Here is a 15,603-nt window from a genome sequence, read left to right on the forward strand (position 1 = left end):
GGAAGCAGGCAGAGGGCCTTTTAGGTAGTGGTTACTAAGGAGCTAAGGGCTCCTTAGGGTGGCACCAGGGAGGGAAATGTCGTTGCGCCACTCTAGATTATCCGGAGTTTTGGGCTGGGCTGTCACCAATATGCTGGTGGCACTCAGCTCTATCTGCTGATGGATGGCCACACCGACTCGGCCCCGAACACACTGACCAGATGCTTAGAAGCTGTGGCTGGATGGTTTCGTGGGAGCAGATTGAAACTAAATCCTTCGAAGACAGAGGTCCTATGGCTAGGTCGGGATGGCATGGGGATGAGGGACCAAGTCCCTTCTCTGCGGGGCCCAATTAGTGCCATTGACTTCTGTTAAGAGTTTGGGTGTAATCCTTGACGCCTCCCTTTCCATGGAGGCGCAGGCTACAGCAACAGCCAAGGCGACATTTTTACACCTTCGCTACATCAAGCAGTTGCTCCCTTACCTTTCCCGTCCTGACCTGGCCACAGTGATCCATGCGACAGTCACCTCTAGGCTTGACTACTGTAATTGGCTCTACGCGGTGCTGCCCTTGAAGCTGTCCCAGAAAGTCCAGCGGGAGCAGAATGCTGCAGTGAGGCTCCTGATGGGGTCTCTGCCATGGGAGCATATTCACCCAGTGCTTTTCCAGCTGCACTGGCTCCCGGTGGAGTACAGGGTCAGATTTAAGGTGCTGAGTTTGACCTTTAAAGCCCTTCATGGCCTAGGACCCTCGTACCTACGGGACCACCTCACCCGGTATGCCCCACGGAGGGCCTCAAGGTCCATAAATAGCAACACCCTAGTGGTCCCGGGCCCTAAGGAAATTAGATTAGCTTCTATGACAGATGACCATCTGTGCACAGGAAAGTGGACAGGCTCGCAGGGAAGATGCAAGCTGTTCTGGAAAGATGGACCTCCTAATGGAACATTCCACCAGACTTTTAAAAATTGTACATAAGCCACTCTGGGAACCTTTTGACTGAAAAGCAGAGTACAACTGTTCAAAACAATTTAAACAATGTTTCTGCTCACAGTTGTCTCCTTATATCTTCTTGATGGTTTCTTTCTTTTTGTTAATTCTTACATTTCTTGTTCTTGCTTGTGTTTATAACTTATGAATGATGGGATGAAGTCATTGATTTATGTGGGTGTTTGTGTGGGAAGCCTATAATGGCGGCAATGGACATAAAACTACATGAATCACAAAAACAAGCCTGTTAAGCAAAAGAAATCTAAAAATGTGCAGACCAGGAGAAAAGCACACTGAAAAGATTCTTTCTTGGTAGGTATGTCAACTGCAGTCAAACTGAACAGTCCAACCCAAAAAGGTTGTATCAAACTGCATTACAGCCGAGCTCTTACCCAAAATTCCACTTCCTTTCTATCCAGGCTCCTTTAAGCTGGCAACAGCTTTTGTGAGATGAGAGGAAATCTGTTAACTGATATGGAAAGAAAACAGCAGGAGAAAGGCTGTTCTGCAGGTAAATATTAGGAAGTTCTCCAAATTGAATCAAATGCATAGGATGAGTTAAGAGAGAAGAGTTTGGATGCTGAGAGTTGCACGAAATACCTGTTTGTAGCCTGGAGCGCAGTACAGATTGTCAATATATGAGAAAGGTGATTGTGTGGGTAAATCTTAGGATGATGTGCAAGATAAATAAATGGCTTAGGATGAGTTAAGAGAATGGGGCCTGGAGGGTTCAGATGCTATGCTGACAGTTACCGGATTTGGCACTGCAACACTATAAGTAGAGAGAACCTCCTTGTTCCATCCAAACTCCACTTCCTTCTGCCTTAGAGTGCCTTCCCTTTGGGGGAGATCTCAAAGGAAACTGCTGCCATGAGGTTCCTCTACCTGAGTTTTACTCTGGTCTTCATCCTCTTCCACGTTGTTGCAGGTAAGAGGGCACAGGAAGGGAGTAGCTGCTGGAAATGCAGAAGGTCTCAGCTTGAATCCCAGGTATGTCCCCTGCCAGAGACCCTGAGAAACTGCTGTAGGTGGAACAACAGCATGAATTGGGTGCTTCCTATTCTATCTGGCTGCTTAAAAAGGGGTGGTGGAGAAGGAAAGTGTTTAACAATATATTTAATATTGAAATTGAATACATGGCTTTTGCAAAAGCAGAAATGTTCAGGATGCAGAATGAGCAAGAAGGCATGTTCCATGGTGGTCATTTATATTGCTGTGAGTTTAGAAGAGTTAGTGTGCAGGATCCCCAAGTCCTTTCTAATTCCAGAGGTCCTGGATCTAGGAAGAGTAAAAATCTGGTGATGGATTCCATTATGGACCTAACCCAGCATGTTTCACAGCCAATGAAGAGATTGCTTCCCTTGGCCAAATGGGTGGGCCTTACCCCCTCCTCACCTGGCTGGTAGCTGAGAAAGACTATAGCCAGCACATTTGGGTGTGAGGTGAGCAAGACACATTGGCAACACAACTGGGGAGATTCCAGAAAATATCATTCTCAGAGAGGGCACAAATGGCAAGGTATTTCTGAAGCTCAGAACAGTTATAATTCTGATTAGCAGATGTTGAAAGCAAAGGAATGAAGGCTGTAAAATGGCATGAAGGCTGACATAGTTGCCAGTTATGTGGTTCTGTGGGTGCATTATCTGCTCATTTTTCTCTCCTTGCATTAAGAACCTTCCATTAACAACCTGCAAGATATAGGCTTGTCGGCTGTGCACAAAAAAACCCAAGAGCAGTAATAATCATCATCATAATTTTATGATTTATACGCCACCCAAGTGGCTGGGTCCAGCTCAGTGTCCGCACCCTTACAAGGTTCAGGAATCAGCTGGAGTTTTTTTAGCGAAGGAGGACCGATCTGACCCTTGTTTATTGTGAGGCAGCAGAAGCCTGTAAAAGTTGGTCATCCCATTAAATATGCATGGTTCTAGATTGTGAAAAAGTGGTTGGAAACCCCTTTGCCGCCTTTAAAAGAATTTATTTCCCGTCTCTTTTACACAGGGGAACTTTTCTGTGAAATGTCTGGAGGATCTTGCCAATACCCAGCAACTGCAAACTGTACCTATGGAGAAATCCCATGGGCCACCTGTGGCAACAATGGAATCTGCTGTAGTAGTAAGTGATATCCATTGAGTTCTTTTGCTTTGCAAAAGAGATAAAAATGCAGTAAATATATATATATATATAAAAACAAGATGCCTCTCAAATCAACCATTCTATGAAAAATTGATTATGTTGATCAGTCAAATCAGGACTTCCCATGCCTGACAATCCAAATCTGCAAAAGGACTCTTGGGAAGTAAGTCATATCCATTGAGTTGATGGTCCCACTTACTTGTGAGTGCTTACTCCTTTATATTCCTGATTTCCTGATCTACACTCTGCATCTTCACTGGAGGAAGCAGAGCTTGCCACGAGACTATGGCAAACAGAGCTTGCTGAACTCAGAGCCACATATCTCATCAATCAATGAGACAGTCCTCCGATACGCAGAGCCTCTGGGCCCATGACCATTGTCAGAAGTGCCGGGGGGGGGGAGGTGTGACACGCATAGCCCCCAGATCTGAGCAACCTCTCCAGGCATCTTCTCTCCAGAATGCAGCATGGAACGGACATAACTCATCAGTCCCGGTGTGCAGCAGCAACACATACCCAAAGATATGTGCACACTCAAGCAGCAGAGTATAGCTGGAAGCTGAGGCTGTGAGGTGTGGCATCTAAGTAATTTATTAAGCAATATATCCAGGACAAACCAATCATGGTGTCCTCTCACACCTTCTCCAAGAGAGAGAGAGAGCAAGTACAAAAGTACAATCCCACGGAAGAGATAAGGACTGGCATCCGTTCCCACACTTTCCAAGCATGGAATGTAAAAACAGACATGTGATGTAACAATCACACATCCAGCAACAGGAGAATGAAAATACTGACAGCAGGAGCCTGTAAAAGTAGGCCATCCCATTAAATATGCAGGGTTCTGGTTAGGAAAAAAAGTAGTTGGCAACCCCTTTGCCCAATTAATTTTTTTTTATTTCCCTTCTCTTTTACACATTGCAACTTGACTGTGACTTATATGATGGATCTTGCCAATTCCCAGCATCTATGGAATGTCCATATGGAATACTCCCATGGGGCTCCTGTAACAGCAGTGACCCCTGCTGTAGTAGTAAGTGATATCCATTGAGTTGTTTTGTTTTGCAAAAGAGATAAAAATGCAGTAAATATATATAAACAAGATGCCTCTCAAACCAACCATTCTATGAAAAATTGATTGCGTTGATCAGTCAAATCAGGACTTCCCATGCCTGACAATCCAAATCTGTAAAACTCCACCATGAGCTCACCAGCTGGCCTCAAGTAAACCACACTTTCACTTTCAGCCTCGATCTCCCCATCGGTATTCATGGGGCATAATAATACTGACTGGCTGCTACAGAAGGCTTTGGAAATTTATTTATGAATGGCATATATATCCCACCTTTTTCTCCATGGAGCACAAGATGGCTTCTAAATTAATCCTCACATCGACCCTGCAAGGTAGACCAGGCTGAGAGTGAGTGACTGGCCCAAGGCCACCCAAGGAGCTCCATGATGATTTGAAGGCTGGTCTCCCAATTCCTAGTCCAGGACCTCAGGCTCTCAGACTTGAAAGTGCCATTCCAATGCTCAAAACAAAACGGACATCAAATTAATGTTTCTTTTTGCACAGGAAGTCCTCTCAAATAATGACAATTTACTTCTCTATATTTTGCACAGACAAACCTCCGGGCTTTACATCCTCGGAAGGACTCTTGGGAAGTAAGTCATATCCACTGAGTTGGTGTTCCCTCTTACTTGTGAATGCTTGCTCCTTTATAATCCTGATTTCCTGATCTACACTCTACATCTTCACTGGAGGAAGCAGAAGCAGGGCTTTGCATGTGCTAAAAAAAATAGTCACCAATGAGTTTATGGATCAGAGTAGCTGATAATATACTCATATAATATTAACTCTATTTCTTTACATAAAAGGTTGGATTCAGTTTTGCTATAGCACTTCTAGGTTCTGCATCTTCTTTTAAGCATTAGAGCCTCAAGGTTTTCATCTGTCCACAGGGAATTTTGATACCGTGGATGTTCATATGTTCTTAACTGTTCTTAACCTGAAACTGTTCTTAACCTGAAGCACCACTTTAGCTAATGGGGCCTCCTGCAGCTGCCGTGCCGCCAGAGCATGATTTCTGTTCTTATCCTGAAGCAAAGTTATTAACCCGATGTAATATTTCTGGGTTAGCGGAGTCTGTAACCTGAAACGTATGTAACCTGAAGCGTCTATAACCCAAGGTACCACTGTACTTTGGTTTTGCTTTTGTTTAGTTTAAATCCTGCTACCTGTCCAGGATTTAACTGCACTGGAGTCTGGGTCTTGTAATTGTTAGTATCTTCGCTCACAGTCAGAGGTACCTGGCCTCCCCCGAGGCAATTGAGCGAGATACTGTGTTTACCATCCGTCTGCGACCCCCGGCAGGCTAGGTAAACAAACCCGGCGATTCTTCTCATTAGTCGTGAGAAAGAACACACCCTCTGCTTTCCTCTTCTTCTCTCCCTCCCTGCATTCTCCCAGGGAGGGGAAATGAGACAGACAGGAGTCCTTTTTACATGTTTTATTCCTGTCACTCAGCAGTACATAGAAATGCGACTGCTCCCTTCAGACTCCATCAGAAGAGACACAAACTCCTCCCCTGTACTTCCAGCACAGGTCATATGACACACTGAGCTAACATCCGGTGCTCAGTACAGAGAATAGGCTCCACCTTTTCTCCAACAGTACATCTGCAAAACATAACATCCTGTTTTGCATTCCAGCCATCTGGAGCTGGCTTTTGCCTTGGTGCTTTTTCCTGACAGTAATGTCAATACTAGAACATCCACAAAGGCTTTAATTTATATTGTTTGGTTCCTACTGTAATACCTTTAATTTGTTCATCCTTTCTAATCATACTTAGCAAGACCTCTAGAACTGAAATAAACAGCAGAGGGGAAAGTGGGCACCCTTGCCTGGTTCCCTTCTCAATTCTAATTTCCTCCGAAACCACATTATTTACAATAATTTTGGCTTTTTGTTCCTGATAGATCGCTTTAATACCATTTAAAAAATCTTGGCCCACCCCCATACTCTCAAAATTATATAGCATAAAATTCCAAGATACATTGTCAAAGGCCTTCTCTGCATCAATAACCATTAACATTGCTTTACAACTCTTCCTTGCTTCCAGCTTTTCCAGGATATCCACCACATTTCTAATATTGTCTTTCATATGTCTTCCATGCAGAAATCCTGCCTGGTCCTTGTGGATATACCTAGATAAAACCTTCTTTAGCCTGTTAGCCATTATATTTGCCAAAATTTCATAATCCACATTGAGTAGGGAGATTGGTCTATAGGTTTTAACATTGGATCTATCTTGACCCTGTTTAGGAATCAGAGTGATATAAGCTTCCTTCCAGGTTTCAGGAGCTTTGCCCTCTCGTAAAATCAAATTAGATACTTCTACCAGGGGTTGAATAAGCCAAGCTTTCAGTGTCCTGTAATATTTTGCTGATAGACCACCAGGTCCCGGTGCCTTGCCAAGTTGCATTGAGTTTATTGCCTGTTCCACTTCCTGTCTTGTAATTGAACCTATTAGTAGGATCTTTTTATTTTCCAGAATCTGCTACAATTCATTAGTCTTTATAAATTTCTCAATTTTTACCAAATCCTCTTTGTCCTTCTTATACAGTTGTTTATAATATTTGTAAAAATATTTTCTTATGTCTACAGGGTTCTCTACAGATTTTTTCTCTGTTACAATATTTGTGATAGTACTTTGCTTTTGTCTCTTCTTTAATTGCCAGGCTAATAATTTCCCACATTTATTTGCAGATTCAAAATTTCTTTGTTTCATCCTTCTCAACTTCCATTCTATTTCTTGATTTACAAACTGTGAATATTGAACCTGTAAGACCTTAATTTCTTTTTGAATCTGCAAATTCTTTGGGTTTCCTCTAACCTTCTTCTCTTTGTCTTTTAGTTGTTCCATAATTTTATCTTTTCCCTCATTCTGTGACTTTCTCCTAGTTGAATTTTGTTGTATCAGAAACCCTCTCATTACTGCTTTGCTGGCATCCCAAATAACCCTTGTTTCCGTTCCTTGGATCATATTAAGTTCAAAATAGTTCTTTAGGGTTTTGGGGGCCTTATTAACAATTGATATACTTGAACCCAGGTTTTAAGAGGGCAAACGACTGATTTGAGTGTTTCCCAAGGTTGGTGACCAGAAAGGTACAAGATTTGAAATCTGTTTCTTTTGAGGAATATTGGAGGAGCTCAGCATGTTCAACCTGGAAAAGAGAAGGTTAATATTTGCCAGGCTGCAATGGGATATTTTTCCAGAGGGCAGGAGTGGAAACAAAGGGATGGAAATAACAAAGAAGCAGGTTTTGTGTGACAATCTGTGAGGGAACTTGTCATTGAAGATCTTGCATTGAGCAAGGGAGGGACCAGTTGATCTCCAGCTCACTTTTGGCTCTCCATCGAGCTGTACATTCACTGAACTTTATCCTGCTCTTCTTCCCAAAGGAGACTGGGGCACAAATATCTCTACTCATTTCATATAAAACTATTCATATAAAACTATTTTTAATTATATTATCTATTTGACTTATATACCAAGCTTCATCAAAACATCCCAGGGCAGTTCAAATGATAAACACAGAAGATAAAAGCACAGATGTATAAGGAGGAAAATTGAAAAAAAGATTTTTGTTTCTTGCCTTTCTTGGTTATAAGTTTAAGATCAGGGGTTGTTTTCCCTTCTTTTAAAAATGCTATCTGTAAGTACCAGTGAACTGTTACTTTGTTTTTTTCGTTTATGTTTTGAAAAAGAGATAAAAATGCAGCAGATAAATAAATAAGGCCCCTCTAAACATGGCCATTCTATCAAAAAATGATGATGTTGACCAGAACTTCAGTCAAATCAAAACTTTCCTCACCATGCCTTTCCATCTAAATCAGTGACCATCTTTCTTTCCAGGAGAAGGTGCAATATAAATTTCAGAATTAAAGATAAAATAATAGTTAGCACCACCTTTCCTGTAAGATGCTGTGTCACTTTGAGGGTCCAGCCTATGCCATCACCTTCTACAGCAATGGAGTAGGGGATCCTCAGGTCTCCCTAGGTCTTTGTGTGGTGGAGTCCTCAGAGTCAGTGACTGTCAGTGGCCCATCCTGACATCCAGGATGGGCCAGGGGATGTCAGCACTGATCTTGCAGATTCCTCTGAGAGCTCTACTGGGGCTGCACCTGCATGTCCTCTTCCTTTCTGCTACAGATTCCTTAAATGTTCCATTGAGTCCTTCCAACACTACAGTTTTATGATCCTCCCTCATCTCCTGAAGGTGAGCAATCTGACTCCAGACTCATGAAAGTGTAATCGATTACAGATTTCCTTCTTTCTTTTATTCAGGATAAACATCAGTGTGTGATGAAATGGAGGGTTCTGCCAGAAGGGAATCACCAAACGCTGCCCGTCTGGTCTAACTCTTCCAGCTTCCTGTGGCTTCAATGCACAATGCTGTTCCCTTCAATGACATCAGTGAACGGCCCACATCCATAGGTGTGAAAGCGTGATTGCTACACTGATTCTTCTGGATCTTTGCTTGTGGAAGTGGTTCTGATCAATCCATTTGTGAAAGCAGGCAATGAAATAAAAATCATCTAATTAAACGCAAATTAAACTGCAATTGCAAAATTGTATTTTTTCATTTTTTTAAAAAAGCATCTCAGACTAAATATGACCCACCTCCAGTGGAAGCACTGTTGGCTTTTTTTGCAGTATGGTAGCGCTGCAGAGAGCTTGCTGGGGGGACCATGCATCAAAAAGGGACTCAAAAATAAAGAAGGTTTTAATAAGAAAAACAAAAACTCCATTTACACTACAATACATCAACAAACCAGACCCAACCACCAACCCATCCCCCAGAGTAATGGGAGAGCTAGGTGCTGCTCCTTATATACTCTACCCAATTCCTGACACAGTTTAATCAGTACAACTCAGCAGCACCTGCTATGTTTCACAGCTGTAAACCTGGGTCTCGTTAGTTTGCTCTGGCCCTTGCTCCGGCCCCTTAAAGACACACACATCGGGTGGAACAATGATGAACCTTTACATGTAAAGAAACCATTCAACATTTCCCCTGCGGTTCATCATTGTGGAACAAAAACATAAAGCATACTTAAAAGGTATTTAATGCTGCTGAATGCACCCCAGTTTCATTGATTTCCATGGGTGTACTCTGAGAAGGACTAAGAATTTTCTGAAGTGGCAGTTTCAGGAATCTCTGAATTAGAGAAGGAACTTAGGGAGGTGCCAGGGAGTGTGGGAAGGGGGGTAGGGTAGAAAATGAAGAGTCAGGAGGGCTATGGTTGCCTAATGATCAAGATCTCAGGTTCAATCTTGATCTGGGTCTTTCGTTCTTTTCATCTTTAATTAACATACATTAATTCATAACATAGCCAAGTATAATTGCAGATGCGAAGTAAAATAAAACACGAGCAGAAAAGGATATCTAAAGTTCAACACATAGGAACACATATCCATGCCACTTTTATTTATTTGTTTAGACAATTCTCTCCCAACTTTCCCCCAGGGTAGTCAACCGGATGTGCATCGGTTTCTTTCATGAGCCTATGTGTCCCAATGGTGACTAAGGAACTAAGGGCATCAATACCACGCTGGTGCCCTTAGTTCCTTAGTCACCACTACCTAAAAGGCCCTCTGCCTGCTTCCCTGTAACCTCGCCTCTCCCAGTGAAGGAAACGCCAGAAGGTCCTTGAAGCTGGACCTCTATCTGCATATCTGAGGTTGTTGGAATTTGCTGCAGTTTCCTCTTAGATCTCTGCCAAAGGGAAAACAGCTCCAGGCTGCAAACAGGTATTTTGTGCAACTCTCAGCATCCAAACTCTTCTCTCTTAACTCATCCTATGCAATTGATTCAATTTGGAGAACTTCCTAATATTTACCTGCAGAACAGCCTTTCTCCTGCTGTTTTCTTTCCATATCAGTTAACAGATTTCCTGTCATCTCACAAAAGCTGTTGCCAACTTAAAGGAGCCTGGATAGAAAGGAAGTGGAATTTTGGGTAAGAGCTTGGCTGTAATGCAGTTTAATACAACCTCTTTGGGTTGGACTGTTCAGTTCGACTGCAGTTGCCATACCAACCAAGAAAGAAACTTTTCAGTGTGCTTTTCTCCTGGTCTGTACCTTTTTGGATGCATTTTGATTAACAGGCTTGTTTTTGTGATTCATGTAGTTTTATGTCCATTGCCGCCATTATAGGCTTCCCACACAAACACCCACATAAATCAATGACTTCATCCCATCATTCATAAGTTATAAACACAAGCAAGAACAAGAAATGTAAGAATTAACAAAAAGAAAGAAACCACCAAGAAGATATAAGGAGACAACTGTGAGCAGAAACATTGTTTAAATTGTTTTGATCAGTTGTACTCTGCTTTTCAGTCAAAAGGTTCACAGAGTGGCTTATGTACAATTTAAAAAACAAAAAGCCAAATATGGCACACAAGCAGAAAAGGACAGGAAGGGAAGAGGAAAACAAAAACCTGATCTCCTTACCAATTTCTAGACAATCATGGCCAGCTGACCCAGTTCCGGACCAGGAGGTGCCTGATTCAGCTTGACCTCCAGCAAAAGCAGATGCCATGAGCCCTACTTCCTATCTCTTCCCAAGAGGCAGTCTGGTGGAGAGGTCCATTAGGAGGTCCATCTTTCCTGCACTGCTTGCATCTCCCCTGGGAGCCTCTGCACTTTCCTTCCTTGGAGGTTTATAAGCAGAGGTTGGATGGTCATCTGTCATGGATGCTTTAGCTGAGATTCCTGCATTGCAGAGGTTGGAGTAGATGAGCCTTCGAGTCTCTTCAACAGAAATGTTGCTTTTTCAGATGGTTTTTTTCAGAATAAATAATGCTTTTAATTATTGCTGTTTTCTTCATTCTGATTTCCTGATCTACACTCTACATCTTCACTGGAGTAAGGAGAAGAAGGGCATTGCTCCTGCTAAAGGAAATAGCGATCAATCACTTTATATATCAGAGTAGCTGATAATACACTCAGAGCATATTTACCTGAGTTAAAGAGATCTGAATGTAATAGATAAATAAAGAAGGTCCCTCTAAACCTGACCCAAAAATGATGATGTTGACCAGAGCTTCAGTCAAATAAGGACTTTCCATGCCTGTCCATCAAAATCAGTGACTATGTTGCTGTCCAGGAGAAGGTGTCTCCTGAACTCTGGGCTATGGTAAGGCCAGGCAAAACGGGGGGGGGGGGAGCCCAGTTTACTGGAATTTCTGGCAGGAATATCCGCAGACAACGAAGCATTAACTCAGAGAACATGGATGGATTGTTAGATAACAAAATCTCACACCCTCCAACATTCTGCCAATTAAATTTGGGATGTGCGTCTTTCAGTGCCATACTCCCAGGCAAATGAGCTCAGGCTACCCCTCTCCAACTCACTGTCATTGTCTCCTCCTCCTCCTCCATTCTGGGCAGCACTGAAAAGAGGACGCATGGCTAATGGGTCCAGTGGGGGCAACTTGACCTGCATCACCAGCAGCTCCCCCTCCTCCCCCTCCATGGGCTACAGCACAGCCACCTTTTTTCAACCAAAGACATTCTTCTGGGTGCTGAACTTTCAAAGGAGCCAGCTGATTAGCGAGGGTGCTGAGCACCAAAAACGGAACATCCAATCAGACGCTAGGATAGCTTCTGTAAAGCGGTATGTGCCAGTTGAATCAGGTCTGTTGATGGATAAGCAATCTCCATTTCTAGTCGTCTTGACGTCAGGCTTAGCGGACTACTGACCCTCTGATTGTTGTTAGACTACAATTCCCAGCAGTATAAACTGCAATTCCCACAAGCCCTGGTTTATTCTGGGTGGGTTGAAGCCAAAGAGAGAGGGAGAGGTAATTATTAGCAGCATGAGGATAGGCTGAACCCACTCATGGTAGCCACTGACCTGACCTCCCGCCTTAAAAAAAGGACACTAATTTCCTCAGTCCATTTCTCCACCCACTACCCCAACTTGGTTTCCTAACATTGCTTCGTCTTTCTATTACTGATTTCTTTCTCCACCCTGGAGTCTTCCTAACCAGTCAATGATCCCATTGTGGATGTATAGTTGAAGGAGCATCTCTACCCCCACCATTCAGCCCAGACATAGAGGTCCAGCTTCAAGGACCTTCTGGGGTTTCCTTCATTTGGAGATGTGAGGTTACAGGGAAGCAGGCAGAGGGCCTTTTAGGTAGTGGTGACTAAGGAGCTAAGGGCTCCTTAGGGTGGCACCAGGGAGGGAAATGTCGTTGCGCCACTCCTTGGTGTGTGGAGTGCACAGGGCGCAATCCTCTCCCCGATGCTTTTAAACATCTTTATGCACCCCTTGCCCAGATTATCCGGAGCATTGGGCTGGGCTGTCACCAATATGCTGCTGACACTCAGCTCTATCTGCTGATGGATGGCCACACCAACTTGGCCCCGAACACACTGACCAGATGCTTGGAAGCTGTGGTGGGGCCGAATTAGTGCCATTGCCTTCCATTAAGAGTTTGGGTGTAATCCTTGACGCCTCCCTTTCCATGGAGGCACAGGTTACAGCAACAGCCCAGTTGACATATTTCCACCTTCGCCGCATCAAGCAGTTGGTCCCTTACCTTTCCCGCCCCAACCTGGCCACAGTGATCCATGCAACAGTCACCTCTAGGCTTGACTACTGTAATTCACTCTACGTGGGGCTGCCCTTGAAGCTCCAGTGGGTGCAGAATGCTGCAGCGAGGCTCCTCACGGGGTCTCTGCCATGGGAGCATATTCACCCAGTGCTTTTCCAGCTGCACTGGCTCCCGGTGGTATACAGCGTCAGATTTAAGGTGCTGCATTTGACCTTTAAAGCCCTTCATGGCCTAGGACCCTCGTACCTACAGGACCACCTCACCCGGTATGCCCCTTCGGAGAGCCTCAAGGTCCATAAATAGCAACACCCTAGTGGTCCCGGGTCCTAAGGAAATTAGATTAGCTTCAAACAGAGCCAGGGCCTTTTCAACTCTGGCTCCGGCTTGGTGGAATGCTCTGCCTCATGAGACCAGGGCCCTGCAGAATTTCTTATTCCTTTCTGCAGGGCCTGTAAGACAGAGTTGATCCGCCTGGCCTTTGCCTTGGAGCCAATTTGATTCCCTCCCTCTCTTTCTTTTTTCTTTTCCTTTCTCCTCCTGCGATGAGGCTACATTTTAGTATTTTAATGTTTCAATATTTTAATGTTGTATTTTAATTTTGTTTTTAAGTTGTAATCATTCAACTTGTTTTTATTATTGCTTGTAAGCCACTCTGAGCCCGGCCTTGGCTGGGGAGGGCGGGGTATAAATAAAAATTATTATTATTATTATTATTATTATTATTAATCAGTTGTACTCTGCTTTTCAGTCAAAAGGTTCCCAGAGTAGCTTATGTACAATTTAAAAAGCAAAAAACAAAAAAAAACAAAAAACGAAACATGGCACAGGAAGGGAAAAGGGAAACAAAAACCTGAACTGCTTACCAATTTGTAGACAAGAGTCAGCTTGACCTCCAGCAAAAGCAGATGCCATGAGCCCTACTTCCTATCTCTTCCCAAGAGACAATCTGGTGGAGCGGTCCATTAGGAGGTCCCTCTTTCCTGCACTGCTTGCATCTCCCCTGGGAGCCTGTGTACTTTCCTTCCTTGGAGGTTTATAAGCAGAGGTTGAAATAAAAAAATTCCTTCCAGATACTTCTTCAGTGTGTATCTGAAGAAGTGTGCATGCACACGAAAGCTCATACCAAGAACTAACTTAGTTGGTCTTTAAGGTGCTACTGGAAGGAATTTTTTTATTTTGACTATGGCAGACCAACACGGCTACCTATCTGTAACTGAAGCAGAGGTTGGATGGTCATCTGTCATGGATGCTTTAGCTCAGATTCCTGCATTGCAGAGGTTGGCGTAGATGAGCCTTCGAGTCTCTTCAACAGAAATGTTGCTTTTTCAGATGGTTTATTTTTTCAGAATAAATAGTGTTTTTAATTATTGCTTTTTTGTAAAGGTCATAAGGCCATAAGGATGCAACAATTAGGGATTTTTTATCCGGGGGCCTTTTAACATAATTTGTATTTGGGGGTTATTTATAGGGTGCTGTATCTTTAGGATCTTCTGGTTTAAGAACTCTAGCAAGAAGAACAAATGTTTGCATGCTTCAATAAGTTTCTTCTTGGAACCTAGACATGAAACCTGCTTTCACCTGTGGCTAAAAACAACTTGTGGTTAATAGTGCTTGTGAGGGAGTCTGACAAAGAGGGGAATTTTAGGATTGTAATCAGGTGGTCATGAAATCTGTGACCTCTGTGCACAGAGGAGGGGCTTGCGCTCGGACAAGGAATATATACATGTGTTCTGTTCAAATGAGGTGTGCCTGCTTTGGTCACCCATCTTGCAAATATGTTTTTTTTGTGATCACTAAAATAAATTCATGCTGCTTCATCGAGTTTGCTCAGAATTAAATTCAAGGGTCCCAACCGGGACCTGTGTTTTTATATCTCACCCCTTCCAACTCTGCAATTCTATCATTCTATGATTCTAAGAAGATTTATTCCCAGGGGCTATGAATAATCTGTGATTAAATACATGTGAAAACAGTAGTGATGCCCTTAGGCTGAGGGAACTGCTCCTGTTGTTGAGGAGCAGGGGAAGAAGTTTCATTTTTCTGTCATTTATGTCTCACCTTTTCCTCCGTGGAGGTCCTGGTGACTTTCTTACCTTCCTTATTCAATCCTCACAAGAACCCTGTGGGCTAGGTAAGGCTGAGAGTGAGTGATTGGCCCAAGGTCACCCAGTAAGCTTCGTGGCTAAGGTGGGAGTGGAAGGCTGGTCTCCCAAGTCCTAGTTGGACCCTCAAAGCACGACATCAGCCTGCCTCTCATACTTGAAAACGCTATTCCAATGCTCCAAATGAAACGTTGTCCGTCAAATGCATGGTTTTGCTTTGCACATGACGTCATCTCAAATAATGGCAATTTACTCCCCTCTCTTTTGCACAGGGTATCGTCATTTCTGCGGGGAAAGTGGCAGGATTTTGCGAGTTCCCCTAAAGTGCAAGCTGTACCTATGGATATTTGCCATGGACCTCTGTCGTGGTAATAAATTCAGCTGTCCAGGTAAGTGATATCCATTGAGTTGGTGGTCCCACTCAGGTGGGAATGTTTGTTCATTCTTGATTCTGATTTCCTGATCTACACTCTGATCTTCACCGGAAGAAGCAGAAACAGGGTTTTGCTTGTGCTAAAGGAAATAGCGATCAATCACTTTATCTATCAGATTAGCTGATAATACACTATGGGCATGTTAACTCTATTTGTAGAAGTACAAAGTTGGATTCAGTTCCGATGCAGCATTTCTAGGTTCTGCATCTTCTTTTAAGCGTTAGAGCCTCAAGGTTTTCATCTGTCCACAGGGCATTGTTCATATGGATCCGAACTGTGCAGACTGCACTTGCTATGGGGCAGTAAAAATTGGCGTCTCTGATCTGACTC

At 43.3% G+C, this 15,603-nt stretch overlaps 2 protein-coding genes across 3 annotated transcripts in view; one reads left to right on the forward strand and one right to left on the reverse strand.

Annotated features, from left to right (window-relative positions):
* The window catches only part of LOC309529566 (uncharacterized protein), a 123,630-nt gene that overhangs the window by 16,910 nt on the left and 91,117 nt on the right, over nt 1-15,603 (reverse strand). The window lies entirely within an intron of this gene.
* On the forward strand, nt 1,387-8,731 carry LOC309529620 (uncharacterized protein). Of its 2 annotated transcripts, XM_082218028.1 has the most exons (6): nt 1,406-1,481; nt 1,899-1,960; nt 2,972-3,085; nt 4,068-4,136; nt 4,727-4,768; nt 8,455-8,731. In XM_082218028.1, the coding sequence occupies exons 1-6, from the start codon at nt 1,421-1,423 to the stop codon at nt 8,602-8,604; spliced, it is 498 nt and encodes a 165-aa protein (XP_082074154.1). In that variant the 5' UTR covers nt 1,406-1,420; the 3' UTR covers nt 8,605-8,731. The 2 variants fall into 2 exon arrangements, 1 of the variants encoding a protein (XP_082074154.1); XR_014218203.1 differs by lacking the exons at nt 1,899-1,960; nt 8,455-8,731 and having other exon boundaries at nt 1,387-1,481; nt 4,727-5,342.

This window comes from Podarcis vaucheri (genome assembly GCF_965113315.1).
Source record: "Podarcis vaucheri genome assembly, chromosome: 3".
NCBI classification, from domain to species: Eukaryota; Metazoa; Chordata; class Lepidosauria; order Squamata; family Lacertidae; genus Podarcis; species Podarcis vaucheri.